This window comes from Panthera tigris, chromosome D1, assembly GCF_018350195.1.
Source record: "Panthera tigris isolate Pti1 chromosome D1, P.tigris_Pti1_mat1.1, whole genome shotgun sequence".
NCBI lineage: Eukaryota > Metazoa > Chordata > Mammalia > Carnivora > Felidae > Panthera > Panthera tigris.
Window position 1 is genome coordinate 9494843 of NC_056669.1, and position 13284 is coordinate 9508126.

At 49.6% G+C, this 13284-nt stretch overlaps 1 protein-coding gene across 1 annotated transcript; it reads left to right on the forward strand.

The window, feature by feature from the left end:
- Positions 1 to 7094: 7094 nt before the first annotated feature.
- On the forward strand, positions 7095 to 11735 carry COLCA2 (colorectal cancer associated 2). The gene is made up of 4 exons (XM_015542602.2): positions 7095 to 7261; positions 8183 to 8237; positions 9519 to 9748; positions 11138 to 11735. Exons 1-4 carry the CDS (start codon positions 7256 to 7258, stop codon positions 11507 to 11509), a joined length of 663 nt encoding a protein of 220 aa, XP_015398088.2. The 5' UTR covers positions 7095 to 7255; the 3' UTR covers positions 11510 to 11735.
- Positions 11736 to 13284: the final 1549 nt, after the last annotated feature.

Genomic DNA, 13284 nt, shown 5'->3' on the forward strand with positions numbered 1-13284 from the left:
CTTCAGTGATGTTGCCAAGGGAACTCAGTGACCTCCGACAACCTCTGTCCATCTCCACACAAAAGGAGAGGTCAGCAAGGAGAGTAAGCCTGAAAAAAACGAGAAAGCACCCCAGAACAGAGGGAAACTGACACACTCAAGGGCCCAGGGAGAAAAACAGCAATGCAGTCAAGAAACAGAGGAAAGCAGTGACAGGAAGCGAGACAAAGAAAAAGACACTTGGGGAAAAAAGTAAATAGAAAGTCCAAAAGACAGAGAGGAAGATTTTAAAAAGCAAACAAAACACTAAGTGGAAAACAAGAAAAGGAGGAAGACACAAGAGAAAAGAAGTAATGGACGAAACTCTGAGGGCAAGAGACCACCGTCCCTAAGTCCACAGTTCTGTTCTCAATTCCGTTAGAAGGAGCGGTGCCCAGACCAGGCAGGGCTGGGGGAGAGCAAATGGGCTCTCTGAACTGCCAGTGTCCTTCCCCTCCTCACCAGTCTTGTCCTCCAGCTTGACGCCCATCAGGGAAACTCAGGACACAGACTCAGAGGCCTCTGTAGAAAGAGGCTCCGGAAGCTGAGAGATTCCAGCTGGGCTGTGAACGGACACACCCCATGCTGCCTTCCACCACCAGCTAACATCTCAGGTGTTCCCAGCCCCGATCCTCTGCCAAGCAACTCCTACCCATCACAGACTCCAGCGTCTTGTCGCCCCAAGGGGCCTCCATTCTCCCATCGGCATGTACATTCTACCCTGCACTGGACACGTTCAAGGGAACTCGGATTATTTTTCTGGTGGCCTATGGGGCTTTTGCATTTCACAGAACTCAGGGAACAGAGGCCCGTCACCATCGCCTGGCCCGGCCTCATGGGAATGTCTTGGCTCATTTGCAAAAGGAACCCCATCCTGCTTCTCTGTCATTTGGTGCTGCCCCCTCCCCTCAGGAGCTGGAAGAGGGTCTGGCCTGGCCCTCACTCCCTCTCTGGACCACTCCTGTCTTCTCAAGTTTCCACATCACACGGAAGAGTCACAGCAAGTGCTCGGAGAACACAACTCAGCACAGTTCCGTCATTTTTGAGGGGCCTAGGCCTGGACCTAGGGGCCCCGCATCCTGAGCGCAAGCCTCTCCCGCCTCTCACCCAAAGTGTGAATGCCTGAACACAAATCCACCTCCTCTCAGCTCAAATGAGCGGGACCCAAGCTCGTCCACATCGTCTCTCAATACAAACTCCTGCAGCAAACAGGGCAGGGGTGGCTCAAGACAGAGAAAGATGAGAGAAGAGGGAACTTCATCAGGAAGAAACGCCAGCCTCAGAAAAAAACTCAGAGTGAGGCCACACAGGCATCCCCAGCTCCTTGTGGAGAAGCAAATGGGTTGGCATTCTGCCTTGAAACCCCAGGGTCTGGGGCGCACACAGAGAGCAGGACCCAAGGCAGGGCCGGCAGCAAGTGGCCAGGAGGAGATGCGGCGCAGACAGCTGAGCGTTCTGCCAGGCCTCCGGCCTGCAACCTGGGGCCTGCAAGACTCCTTCCCAAGCTGAACCTACTGCCTGCCGTGTTCGCTCCCCAAAACCTGAGATTTTCCCTTAAAATGGAGACTAGGGACGTGGGAATCGGTCTGGCCAGCCGGCCTGGCTCAGGTGGTCACGAAGGTCAGCCTGAGTCACTCAGGGCTCCTGGAGCTGCCTTTGAGGCAGAAATACAGAGCATCTTTGAGGACTCCTGCTCTGTCTGTGGAAAGGTGGGCAAAATGCTTAAAATACAATAAAAGCAAGGCCCAGGACCCACAGGGGTCTCACTCCCTGTTTCTCTGGACTGTCTGTGGGGTGCCTGTGTGCAGGATTTCTGCAGAAGATAGTCCATTTTGTTAAGCCTTTGAATATTCAAATTGAAAGTATCGCGCAATCATTGATTGTCAAATCATGGGTTTCTAGAGGTTTTAAATACTTGGCATGAGGGGGAAAAAACTCAAACCTATACCCGAAGGTATAAAACATTAATTCTGTTTGTCTCCTGCTCCAGGAACCTGGGTGCAGCTGGATGCTTTGTGAAACTTTAAAAATGTGGCATCTCTGCTTCTCTCCTTGCACAGGAGCCCTCCTAGGCACCGAGTTCCCGCAGCTGCAGCACCCAGGCACCGACCCAGCTTCTGCTGACCACGATGTCGGGTAACTGGGCTGCTTCTCCCGGGGTAGGGTCACGCGAGCCAGGGGCGTTTCGATCCGGGTGTATTTCCACAGCTTCTCCTGCACAGAACAGAGAGGCACAAAGTCAGGGCGTGCAAGTATGAGCCCGGGACCCCGAGAGGGCACGGGCCACGCTGTGGCTGCTCCCACTCGGCGCCTGCTCCCGAGGGCTGAGGCCCAGAGGCCCGGCCGGCCGCTGTGGACGTCCGCGTACCCCCGACCCCCGACCCGCCCTTCCACTTTGGCACGGCTGTGACCCTGGGACTTCGCGGCGCGGACTCTGCGTGCCCAGAAGCGGCGGCGGGGGGAGCTAGAGGCTCGCGGTGAGCCCGGGACGCGAGCGAGGGCGCGCGGGCCGGCCGCACGGCGCCGGGCGGAGGCGGCCCCCTCTGCGGCCCCCGAGCTGCACCCGCTGCCCACCGGGCTGCGAGCCGCGCGGGGACGGCGGGTGCGGGAGACCGGGCCGCGCAGAGGGCGCGGCGCCCGGGCCTCGCGGGCCAGGCGCGGGATGCCCTGGGTCTGCGCGGCGAGCGGCGCAGCCCGCTTTTCCGGGGAGACCCCCGGCTCCCGGGACGTGGCGCGGGGGCTCCCGGCTGTCCGGCTGCGGTCTCCGCAGTGACCAGGCGCGGCGCTGGCGGCACTGTCGCCAGGCGCCCGGGCAGCTCGAGCGGCCGCCGCGAGTCCGGGGGCCCGGCCCCTCCCCCGCGCGACTGCCCCCGCGCTCCCTCCCGGGTCCGGGTCAGGGCCGGAGGCGCGGGCGCTCCCGCGGCCACCCCCGACCGCCAAAGCCCGCCGGCTCGGCCCGGCCCCGCGCGGTCCCACCTACTCACTGCGGCTCCGCGGGGCCGGCCTGCGGCGCCCGGGCTCCCTCCCCGCCGGCGCTCCGCCGCCGCGCGGCCTCCCCGCCGGCCGCGCAGTCCGGCCGGGCCCCGCCGGCCCCGAGCGCGACCCCTTCCGCGGGGCTGACTCCCGGCGGGCCGCGCCACCCCCGGGAGCCTCGCTCGGCGAGGCCGGAGGCCCCGTGCGCCGCCGGGAAACGCCTGCACTCGAAAGGGAGGGGGTGGGGAGCGACGGGAGGAAGGGAGAGCCGGAGCCGGGGCCGAAGGAGGGAGGGGGAGAGGATGGCGAGCGGGAAAGGCGGAGAAAGGGGGCGAGGGAGACCAGGCCGGAGAAAAAGACGGGAGGGGGTTAGTGCTCCGGGCCTGGGCCCTTTACTGAGGTCGGTGGAGCAGGTCCCTCAGCAGCCCGAGGACAGCTCTCTCCACCACCCCAGCCCCCCGCCCCCTGCCCGCTGCTCGTCCCGGGGCTGGCTTCCAGACCAACGGCACGAGGGGTCGGGGCCTCCCCAGAAGCCGCGTTTGGCCTGATGGAGAAGATAGGGACTCAGAGCTTCCGCACAGCATCACAGGGGAGTGGGCTGGGTCCCCGGCTCCAGATCAGAGCAGCCGTCCCTGCTCTGGCCATCGGGCCCCTCCCAGGCCCGCAATACCCTCTCCCCGGCGGCAGGCTGGGCCCAGAGCCCGAGGTCCCCCTATTTTAGCCAAGGTGGTGAGCTTCCCTAGACTGCTGTCCGCATTCCTGAGCAGAAACGCCTGTGTGCTACTGGCCTAGAGATAGGGCCCAGCCTGGCGTGGGTGGCCCCACAGATTCCCATAGATTCTGTTTCCACTGGGGACCCCGAAACCTGCCCAGCTCCTCCTCATCCTCTCAGGTCGGAGACTTTTGGGGTCCCTTCCCACCTGTCTTGTAGCATTCTCTTTGCATTCTTGGAACCTAGAAACCTGGCCTCCGGTGTCATAGTCTATAAGAGGACCCCCTGCCCCCGACCCCTGTCTACACCCAAACCTCACATTTGACCACTGACTCAGTCGCCTTTCCCCAGAAAAACCGAAGGTGTATCAAGGTGTCCGGGTGAAGATAACGGTGAAGGAGTTGCTGCAGCAGAGAAGGGCGCACCAGGCAGCCTCCGGGGGAACCGTAAGCATCACCCCTCACCTACTCCCCACCTAGTGCTCGGCCTCACTTAACCCTGTGTCTGGAAAGATGTGGGAGGCCACCCTAAGCTCGGCCACCAACCCCAGACCTGGCCTTCCAAAGCTGCCTTTTATAACTTCTGTGCCCAGCTTCTTCCCAGCTCAGCACAGGAAGCCACAACACACAGCTGGGGCATGTCGTGGGGCTCAGGATTCAGGGGAGCCCATCCCTCACTGGCCACAGTTGAATACAAAGGGCTTGTTGACCTGGTGCAGGGACAGTAGCAGCCAGCAGGTAAGTCGGTGGTTATTCGGGTAGGAAGACAGTTGTATGTGCCCTCACACATGGAGAGAAAATCTCTCCCAGAAACTCATTTCCTTTAGGGAGCCCTTCAAGGAGAGAATCTCTGTGGACATGCCCCCTGCTTCTCATTCTTACGAAACCCAGCTTCTAAGGTCATTTATCTGTAAATCACCAGGCACAGAAAGTTCCCAACACAAACGGGCCATGTATCTGCAGAAGAGACAGCTTGGGGTAGAGAACCTCCTCCTTAATATGTAGTAAAGCCTTAAGCACTTCCAGGTTATCATGAGGTGATATGAGGCAGGCGTAAGGGTACCCAGCCACTTTATATACTTTCCAAAGCAGATAGTATTGCTAGGAGTGCTCAGGGCAGCAGCAGAACCCAATAAATTAGGTGGGGTTATCCTCCACCGTAGGGCCATTCATTGCTGAAAGCCCTTGGTCATACAATCGCTTGTGGGTTGCTTTGGGTGTGCGTGTGGGATATGACAGATGGGCCCACATTGTCAGCGTTAGGGTTGGTCCCGTCCCCAGCTTTTTGGCATCCTCCCCACGATGCTTTTTGAGCCTGGTGCTCTTTGTGTGCAATGCACGACTTCCTGAAATGGCCCTTTGTGGGAAGAGGCAAGCGATATGGAAGTGGTGAGCATGGGTTCTAGAACCAGTAGGCTGGGTTCAGAACCTCCGTGGTGCAAGCGTATCCTTGAGCAGATCTTTAAGCCGGAGATAATAGAATTTAATGAGGGCTGAATGAGTTATAAAGCATATAATAAAGCACTTTATTTGAAATGAAAGAGTATGTTCATTTAGCAAGTGCTCAATAAATGTTAGCTGTCGTTATTATTATTTGCAAAAAGCAACTAAAATAAAATTATAGCCAAGAATTGAAAGCCGGCCATCCAGTAATGTCCATTCACTCCCTTTGCTCAGAGTTTAGAGTTCAGGTGTGGGCCTGCCGTGATACAACCTGCACAGCAAAATTTACATTTACTGGAGAGGTTAGTACCTCCACGTACAGGATTTTAGCTAACACAATGAAGCTTCCTTCCATTTGTGGCGGGGCGCGGGGGGGGGGGGGGGGCGGGTTACAGTGGTTAAAAAGAAAGCACTTTTGCGCACTCATTATTTCATTTAGTTCTTGTAACAACCGGGTGGGGTAAATAAATCAGGATCTCCATGCCTCTGTTACAGCTAATGTTCAGAGTCTTACAGTTACTACAGGCAGAGCTAAAAAACAGGACCCATGTCTTCTTACTCTCCATATAAAAAGCAAAAAACCTTCCCACCTATTGGCTCCCTAAATTTACCCTTCCACATGTCCAGCTGCGCTGAGCAGGAATCTGGTAGCCTCAGCTCTCGATTCCTTCAGTTCAGAGATGGTTATAAAATTAACAAAAACAGGAACACGGGAACTGGGAAATGCTTCTGGTTGTGAAAGGAAAAGAAACTCATCAGGATGTTCACAACAAAATATAATCTTTCATTAAGGAGTTTGGGGGGCATGGTAGAATTCTGCTTCGATGCACCCAGAGAAACCCCCTTTCGGCACGGTGATTTTATTGTAAGGCTGGCCTCCTACAGGCAGGTTTGGCTTCTGTGCCCGTTAGCTGGTTGCGGGAATGAAAGCAAGGGTAGAACATTTCGCTTGTGTATCTGACCAGTATCTGTTTCCTGGAGCTGTTTGATTTGTCTAAGTTTTTCTGAATCACCGCCACCACCCCTGAGAAATAATAAAGCCGTACTTCTGAACCACTGCCTTGCAGGAACATGCACAGCGAAGCCTGCTCTCCTTCACTTCCTGGAAGAGTATATCGACCCATGCCCTCACGGGCACGGAGAAGTAGCACACAGATGATTCCATTATGAGAGCCAGATTAAAAGCCCTCACTGGGAGCCAGCAGGAGGATCTGGGATTCTAGGAAAGCTGTGAGGGTGTACTCAAGGGACAGTGTATGCCTGCTTCCCGGTGTAGACTCTTTAGTTTAGCAGAGATGATCTCCAGTGAAAGGACGCCTCTGGGAAGCTTCGAGCCAAGAACAGAGTTAATTTTATCAAATATACAAAGCAGGAAGAAATTTATCGTAATTTGTTATAAAGTCAGAATAGTGGCCACAGTTTGACATTTTAAGAAAGCAATCGTGAGTGGAAGTTATAGATTGAGGCAGATGTCAGGTCACAAACAGGGTGCCAGGAGAAGTGTGTTTATGCCAGATTTCTGAACTGGATTAAAAAAAAACAAACTTATTTCGGCCAGGTCAGTTTACAAACAACCCTACACACACACACACACACACCTTTTACCTTTAGGAGAAAGGGAAACTTGAGTTAGTATTTATCAAAAGAGATATTTTACCCTTTTCAACCATTAACTTTTTTTTTAAACAGCCTCGATGTGTTTTCATAAATTGTAGATTGTGGCTTTTTGTGCTGTTTGAAATTGAAGAGAACGGTGTCTGTCTTTGTATTCCTAGAGCAAAGTAGAAAGGGAACCCATGACCAGAAAGATAACATCGAGTAGGAGATTGTAAACATACCTGAGGGAGATAATGTGGGCAGGCGGACAAACAGACCGTTCCCATTCCCGGGGAGGAAAGGGGTTAAGGAGAGCTCCACAATGAAGCAGATTTTTTAAAACCCACTCCTTCCAAGTGCTTCAGCTCAAGCTGCAGTCAAATATTTGCATAAAGAGCTAGTGAAGGAGTCCAGCTTCCTGGTTCATGACATTACAGCATGGATCATTTTCAAAATTAACACCACCTCCTGTTTCAGCGGTGGCTGAGTGTGCAGTCTCTGGGTGACATGGTGCATGGGAGTAAGTATACCCTGTAATCCGAGAGAGAGGTGTGGTGAGCGAGGCTTCCCAGTGCAGAATCACAGAGCAATGCTGGTCCCTTTAAACTTTAAAGCCACCATCTGAAACCTTAAAAAAAAAAAAAAAGGAAAGAAAGAAAGAAAGAGAAGGAAAAAGAAAAAGAAAAAAAAGAAAGGAAAAGAAAATCCTACATTGCTCAATACAATGATCCGTTCAAAAGGAATAATCTCATAAACTTCAAGCATTTAGATATAGTCGTGAAAAAAGCAATTCTTATAGAAAGGAGTACAGAACATACAAAGAGTTTAAATACTTACTGACCGTGACCTAGAGGGCAGATAGGCTTCAGCTCACTGACTACAGATTTAAGAAAATATTTTCTATTTTACTATTTCATAGCTAGTAAGCACATGGGAATATTTTCAGCTAACCCAGGATGAGCAAAGTTAGGAATTGCGTGCTTTTGGGGGGGAAAAAAACACAAAACTCCTAAGGCTAAGCAGCCAGAGAGTATATGAAAATTTTGAAGAAGATGATGGATGAAGTCATAGATAGTTGGGGCTAAATAAGGTTAGGTCTTATTCATTTTAAATTAAATAGTTTAATAGAAAAGCTCTTTGCCGAGCAGTCTCAAACTGTTCCATTTCTCTGTAATATGAAAATCATTGACATTCACTTTTACTGAAATTAACCTTTAAAATTTAAGTGGGAGAATCTGATATTAAAAAAAAAGCAAACAAAAACTGAGTCTAAACAAAATGTAACATTGGTCATATGTAACGACAGCCACTGTCTTCTAGAAGAAAGAATCTGGCTTACCTTAGAGGAGAAGGCAACAAAGTTCATGTGACAATGTCTTAGCTCTCCCCTCATAGCACTTTGATTTCACTCTGCTCTGTGGTCACGTTCTTGCTTTGGCAGCCGTCCGGAGGCAACAGCGTCCGTCTTTCAGACCAAGTCCTACCATCTTCTACAGGTCAGTACAGCCAGCATTGCGGTTCCCTCAAAACCTCTCCCAAAAGTCCCTCTCGAAAGCCTTTCAGGTGCTTGATTCAGGGGTTAAGAGAGGCACCACCATTTAATTGGAATCCGACCAATCGCATCGTGCCTCCAGATGCAAGCCCAGCAAGGGAACAAGGGCACGCTTTCGTCCTCATTTCTGAGACGTCTATTCTCTGCTTCCTGCTCTGTCCCAAGAGTCTATCTCCACCTTTATTCCACCTCCTTCAATCTCCAAGGAACTAAACTCAGATCAGCATTGTTTTCAGGAACCTGTTATCCTTTTCAGTGTACTTACTGCTGAATGCAGGACCCCCTCAGGTTCCAGAATATGCTTTCTCAGCCCAACACGAACAACTGCACTACCTATGCCATCCAACAGCTAGCACCCTACTGAAGGGGCCACTGTAGCTTAGCCTGCAGGAACCGTGAGACTTCCGAAAATCCAGGGTTCTGTTGTCCTCTGGTGAACACAGTCTAAACCTATCTTCCTTGAGCATTGAAAGATTGCAATCAAAATCGAGCCTATTAATAAAAAACACAGAAGAGGAGCCCTGTTCTCAGAATTATTCTTGTTTGGTAGCTGGCAACTTATTTTAATTCTGTTATCGCGTTAACATGGCTACTAAGAAAACATTTTTGCTTTTTGTAACTCGTAACAAATACCACTAATTCACTTTACGTTCTTGGTATCTATTTGTATTATTTGCGTGGCTATTTGTATCACTCCTCAAAATTTAAGTTACTGAGTAAGTGTGAAAGTTTAGAAAGGCAGCAACACAAAATCAAGAGAATTGTTTCCCATGGCATCAGAAGTTTTCTTAAAGCCTCATGCAATTCTGTATGTCACTTCTGAGAGGTGAAGTTGAACTGCAAATGGGATGTTGATGCCTTATAGTCCAAGAAAGCAGAGCCTTGAGCCATTATTTGACTATGACAGTTGGACTCAGGTTGGATTGTCATTGTTTTATTTTGTGCCCTGGCCACATTTACAGCCTCTTTCCACATAATTAACCAGATTTATTCCATTGAGATTTGAATTCACTAAGGCAACTAAAAAAAAAAAATCCAAATTGCCTGCCTATTTACTTTTCTAGAACTTCTTAAGCCCCCCTGCCCCTCCCCCCACACATGATAAATATTCAGAATATAGGAGAGAATTCTATTCAAAGTTGTAAGGGCAATTTTTAAACAACAACAACAGCAACAGCAACAACAACAACAACAACAACAAAAAGCTTATTCCTTTCTCTTCTAGGGCTGTGTTTTGAGCCTGAACCGGTTTCTTCCACACCCAGTTATTTTCAACCCCGAGAATTTTCCAGTTGTGTTTCTTGTGAGGAAAACACAAGCTGCCTCAACCAGATCTTTGATTCCTACCTTCAGACAGAGACACACCTGGACCCTTCGCTCACTTCCGCGCAAAGTGCTCCACACTATTTCCCTGACAGCTTCCAAGCCGCCCCTTTCTGCATTAGCCAGAGCCTGGTAATTTATCTCGGTTCTTTACAAAACCTGACTGTTGCTTACTCTGGGGTGGTAATGCTTTGTAAGAGAGTTTGCATCATCTCGTGAGAAATCACACTATCAACAAGGAAATCATCCAGGAAACAAGCAGAGAACCAGTTAAAATTCAGTGGGGGTCAAAATAACCACACATCGCAGGGGGCAAAGCTTTGGATACACGCGGAATCGTGATTTCCCAAGTTGGCCATGCCCAAGTAAGTGGTGGGTGGCAGTAAAAAGAGGTTTCCTGACAGTGTTCATTTAATGTTTAAAAACTGTAGTTAAGACATCTATTAACTGGAAATCATTGATTTAAACAGCAGTCCTTGGATTTTTGATTTTGAGTTCTTGAAAATGGAATTAAGGCTGCATCTACACAGTATGAAACTGGCATTCATTCCGGTAACGGGTTTTTGTTTCATTTTTGACGCTGAATTGGCTCTCCTAAGTGCCTGTTTTGGTCTGGTGTAGGCACAAGAACTCATTTAGGTCTGAGATGGCTAGTGAAAAAGAAGCCTTAATCCTTCTAAGAATTTGGACAGTCTATTCTTCATGAACCTCAAATGTTGGAAAATATGGTACCATTTACAATGGAGTAAGGTTGCCATTAATAGATACCAATTGTTTGAGATGTCTTTTAGATACTCATACAGTTTTTTAAAACCATAAAAAGTAAGGTTGTTTTTTTTTTTTAATGCAAATACTTTTTTTTCTTTTGGTTTGTCAAAATGTAGCAGACTAAATTTTCAGGGTCTAGGAAATTAACTCCACGGAATATGCATACAGGGCCCCAGTCATCCAGTTCACTTCTGGCTTCCAAAGAAGGCTTTCTCGGTAATAACCGTAGCCCTGCTTATGAGAAAGCAGAAGGTATCTTTCTCCTCTGGGGACAAGACTGTAGTGACTGTGAGTCACGTCTTGGAGTCTCCCAGACACTGGCTTGTTGAAGATCTCACTTCTGCCTGTGCACGCTCACTTGTCTGTCCACAGTCAAGGGTGTGGAGGAACATCCCAGGTGCCACCTGCGGCTTATATCGGGGCACACGGCAAGATTTGACGTGCAGGTGACTTGACGCACAATGGGATTTTGTGGTTTAAGAACAAAGCATCCTCTAAAGTATGGTTCACAACAAAGGAGGCCAGTGAAGCAAGGCAATTTATTGTTGGGGAAGAAATAGGCAAATACAGAATAGGGTGTCGTGAACTCATGCAGTCTGCAAATTAAATTACTCCTGCACACTTGGGTTAGGTTGGGTGTTGTGTTGTATTTCTTTCCCCCAGTGTTCTTACTCTGAGTTACTAAATCCACTCCATGCAGCTCTTTTAATCCCGTCTAAAGTATCAAGCTCTTTGTTCCTTGGTTTTCTCTAGACCCCGGGATCGCCTTCTGATTCCTCCACTCTCTCCGGTTCCTTAGACTACAGTTACTCGCCGGCTCAGCTACCGTCATATGCCCCAGAGAATTACAATTCGCCCCCTTCTCTGGACACCAGGAACTGTGGCTTCCCCTCCGAAGACTACTCCTATGCCCACCTGCCCCCGGACGCCCAGTACGACTGCTTCTCCTCGGCCGGCACCTCCGTCTGCTACTGTGCGTCGTGTGAGGCAGAACACTTGGACACCATCAGGGCATCGGAGTACTTGTCCTACCCCAGCTCAGACTACGTGAACTTTGCCCCCTCTGCAGCGGCCACCAGTGATTTCTATAAGAGGGGGACAGACTGTGACATCTGCTATAGTTAATGGCAGTTACGGTAATTCGGAACACGGTACACATATCTGTTTTTCGGCCGCCCCAAATGACAACTCGAAATATCCAACCCATTGACAAAACGTCACAAGCCCAGTTTGCACGTCACCATTTTCGATTTTCCGAGGCTCACGAGGCATTAATAGGAAGTCCTCAGACCTGATCACTGTGTCACTCCTATTCTATGTGCTTACGGTTAACATTTTTGTAGGGAATGTTCAGCTGTGTTACTTTTCTATGTAATGAACAAATTCTAATTTTTTTTTACTAATAAATTTTGTATTATTAAAAATTGGCTCACATATTTTTAATTCTCCAGTAGCAGTTTCCAGCTGGTTTGAATAATAACAATTAATTCTGGTAAATCACCAATTAGTCTTCAATAGTTTGAGCTCGCTTATTCATGAATTTAAAATTATTTTATTTTATTTTATTTTATTTTATTTTATTTTATTTTGAGAGAGTCAAAGTGCCAGCAGGGGAGAGGCAGAGAGAGAGGAAGACAGAGAATCCCAAGCAGGCTCCTTGGTGCCAGCACAGAGCCCCTCGCGGGGCTCAAACTTACGAAACCACAAGATCATGACCTGAGCCAAAACCAAGAGTTGGACGCCTAACCAACTGAGCCACCCAGGTGCCCCTAAAATTATTTTAATGTGGCCAGATGCCTTGGCTCCCATGGGGGTGGAGGGTAGACACAGCTGTGGTGGTTGAAAAGGAGGGGCAGCCTCACCTCCAAATGAGGGTGTACGTCTTAAGGCAACATCAGAGAAAGACATTTATGAATCATTAGCTTCTCCTATCCAACATTCGTCAATGAAATGTTAATATGCCCAAAAGGCACATCTTAACTACAGCAATATTAACCTGTAGATAATTCTTCATTCCCAAAATGTTGTTTTGTAAACTTTAAGGGCAAATACTTGATTTTTTTTCTCCTGAGAGCCGCCATGCTGTTGATGTACCACAAAGCTTGGAAGTGGTCGTTATCTTGTATTTCCAAGTGTCTTCATTAAGTCCTTAAATACGCATTGTGCCATTTGTTTCTACACATTGGTTGATAGGATTGACCGTGTTGTTTACAACTGAAATTCAGAGTCGACTTCCTCTGATTAATCTACTTGAACAAGCCCAACCATCCTTCAAGGTGAAGGGCAGTTACTTAAGCTACCTACGCTACACTCTACTGTTCAATCCTGTTCACCGAGGGCATTAAATCACAGGACTTAATCCCTGCAATGAAGCCTGGAGGGGCGTTTTCCACGTCCCAAGTTTCTGCACAATGGCACCGACATTCATACCATTGGCAGTGGCCACGGCTACCATTTTGCAAACCCTTCCTGTGTGCCAGAATTGCCTGAGGGTTTCCTCACACATCCTCTCACTTAATCTTCACAGCAATACTGATAGCAGAATGAACAGTCTGAGAGTCAGAGAAGTCACGTCACCCACCCAATGTCACCCAGCCAGTGAGCACCCAGGCTTGGGTCTGAAGAACACCAAAGCTGTGCTTTTTACGCACTCTCCGGTGGTGAAGAGTTTGAGCCGTCGTTTGTGAAAGGCTGCTGGGGAACCTGTGAAATCGTCCCCCGTTAACCTCGACTTCCTCATACAAGCACAGGTGTGCCTCCACACAGCTAGTCAGAGCTCTCCAGAAGGGCTGACTGTCCACAGACATAAAGATGCCAAGCCCAAGAGCTGCCGGAGGCCCCTCCTCTGGGGACTGAGAAGAAGCTGACAAACCCCCACCTCAGGGGGCCTTTTCCTATCG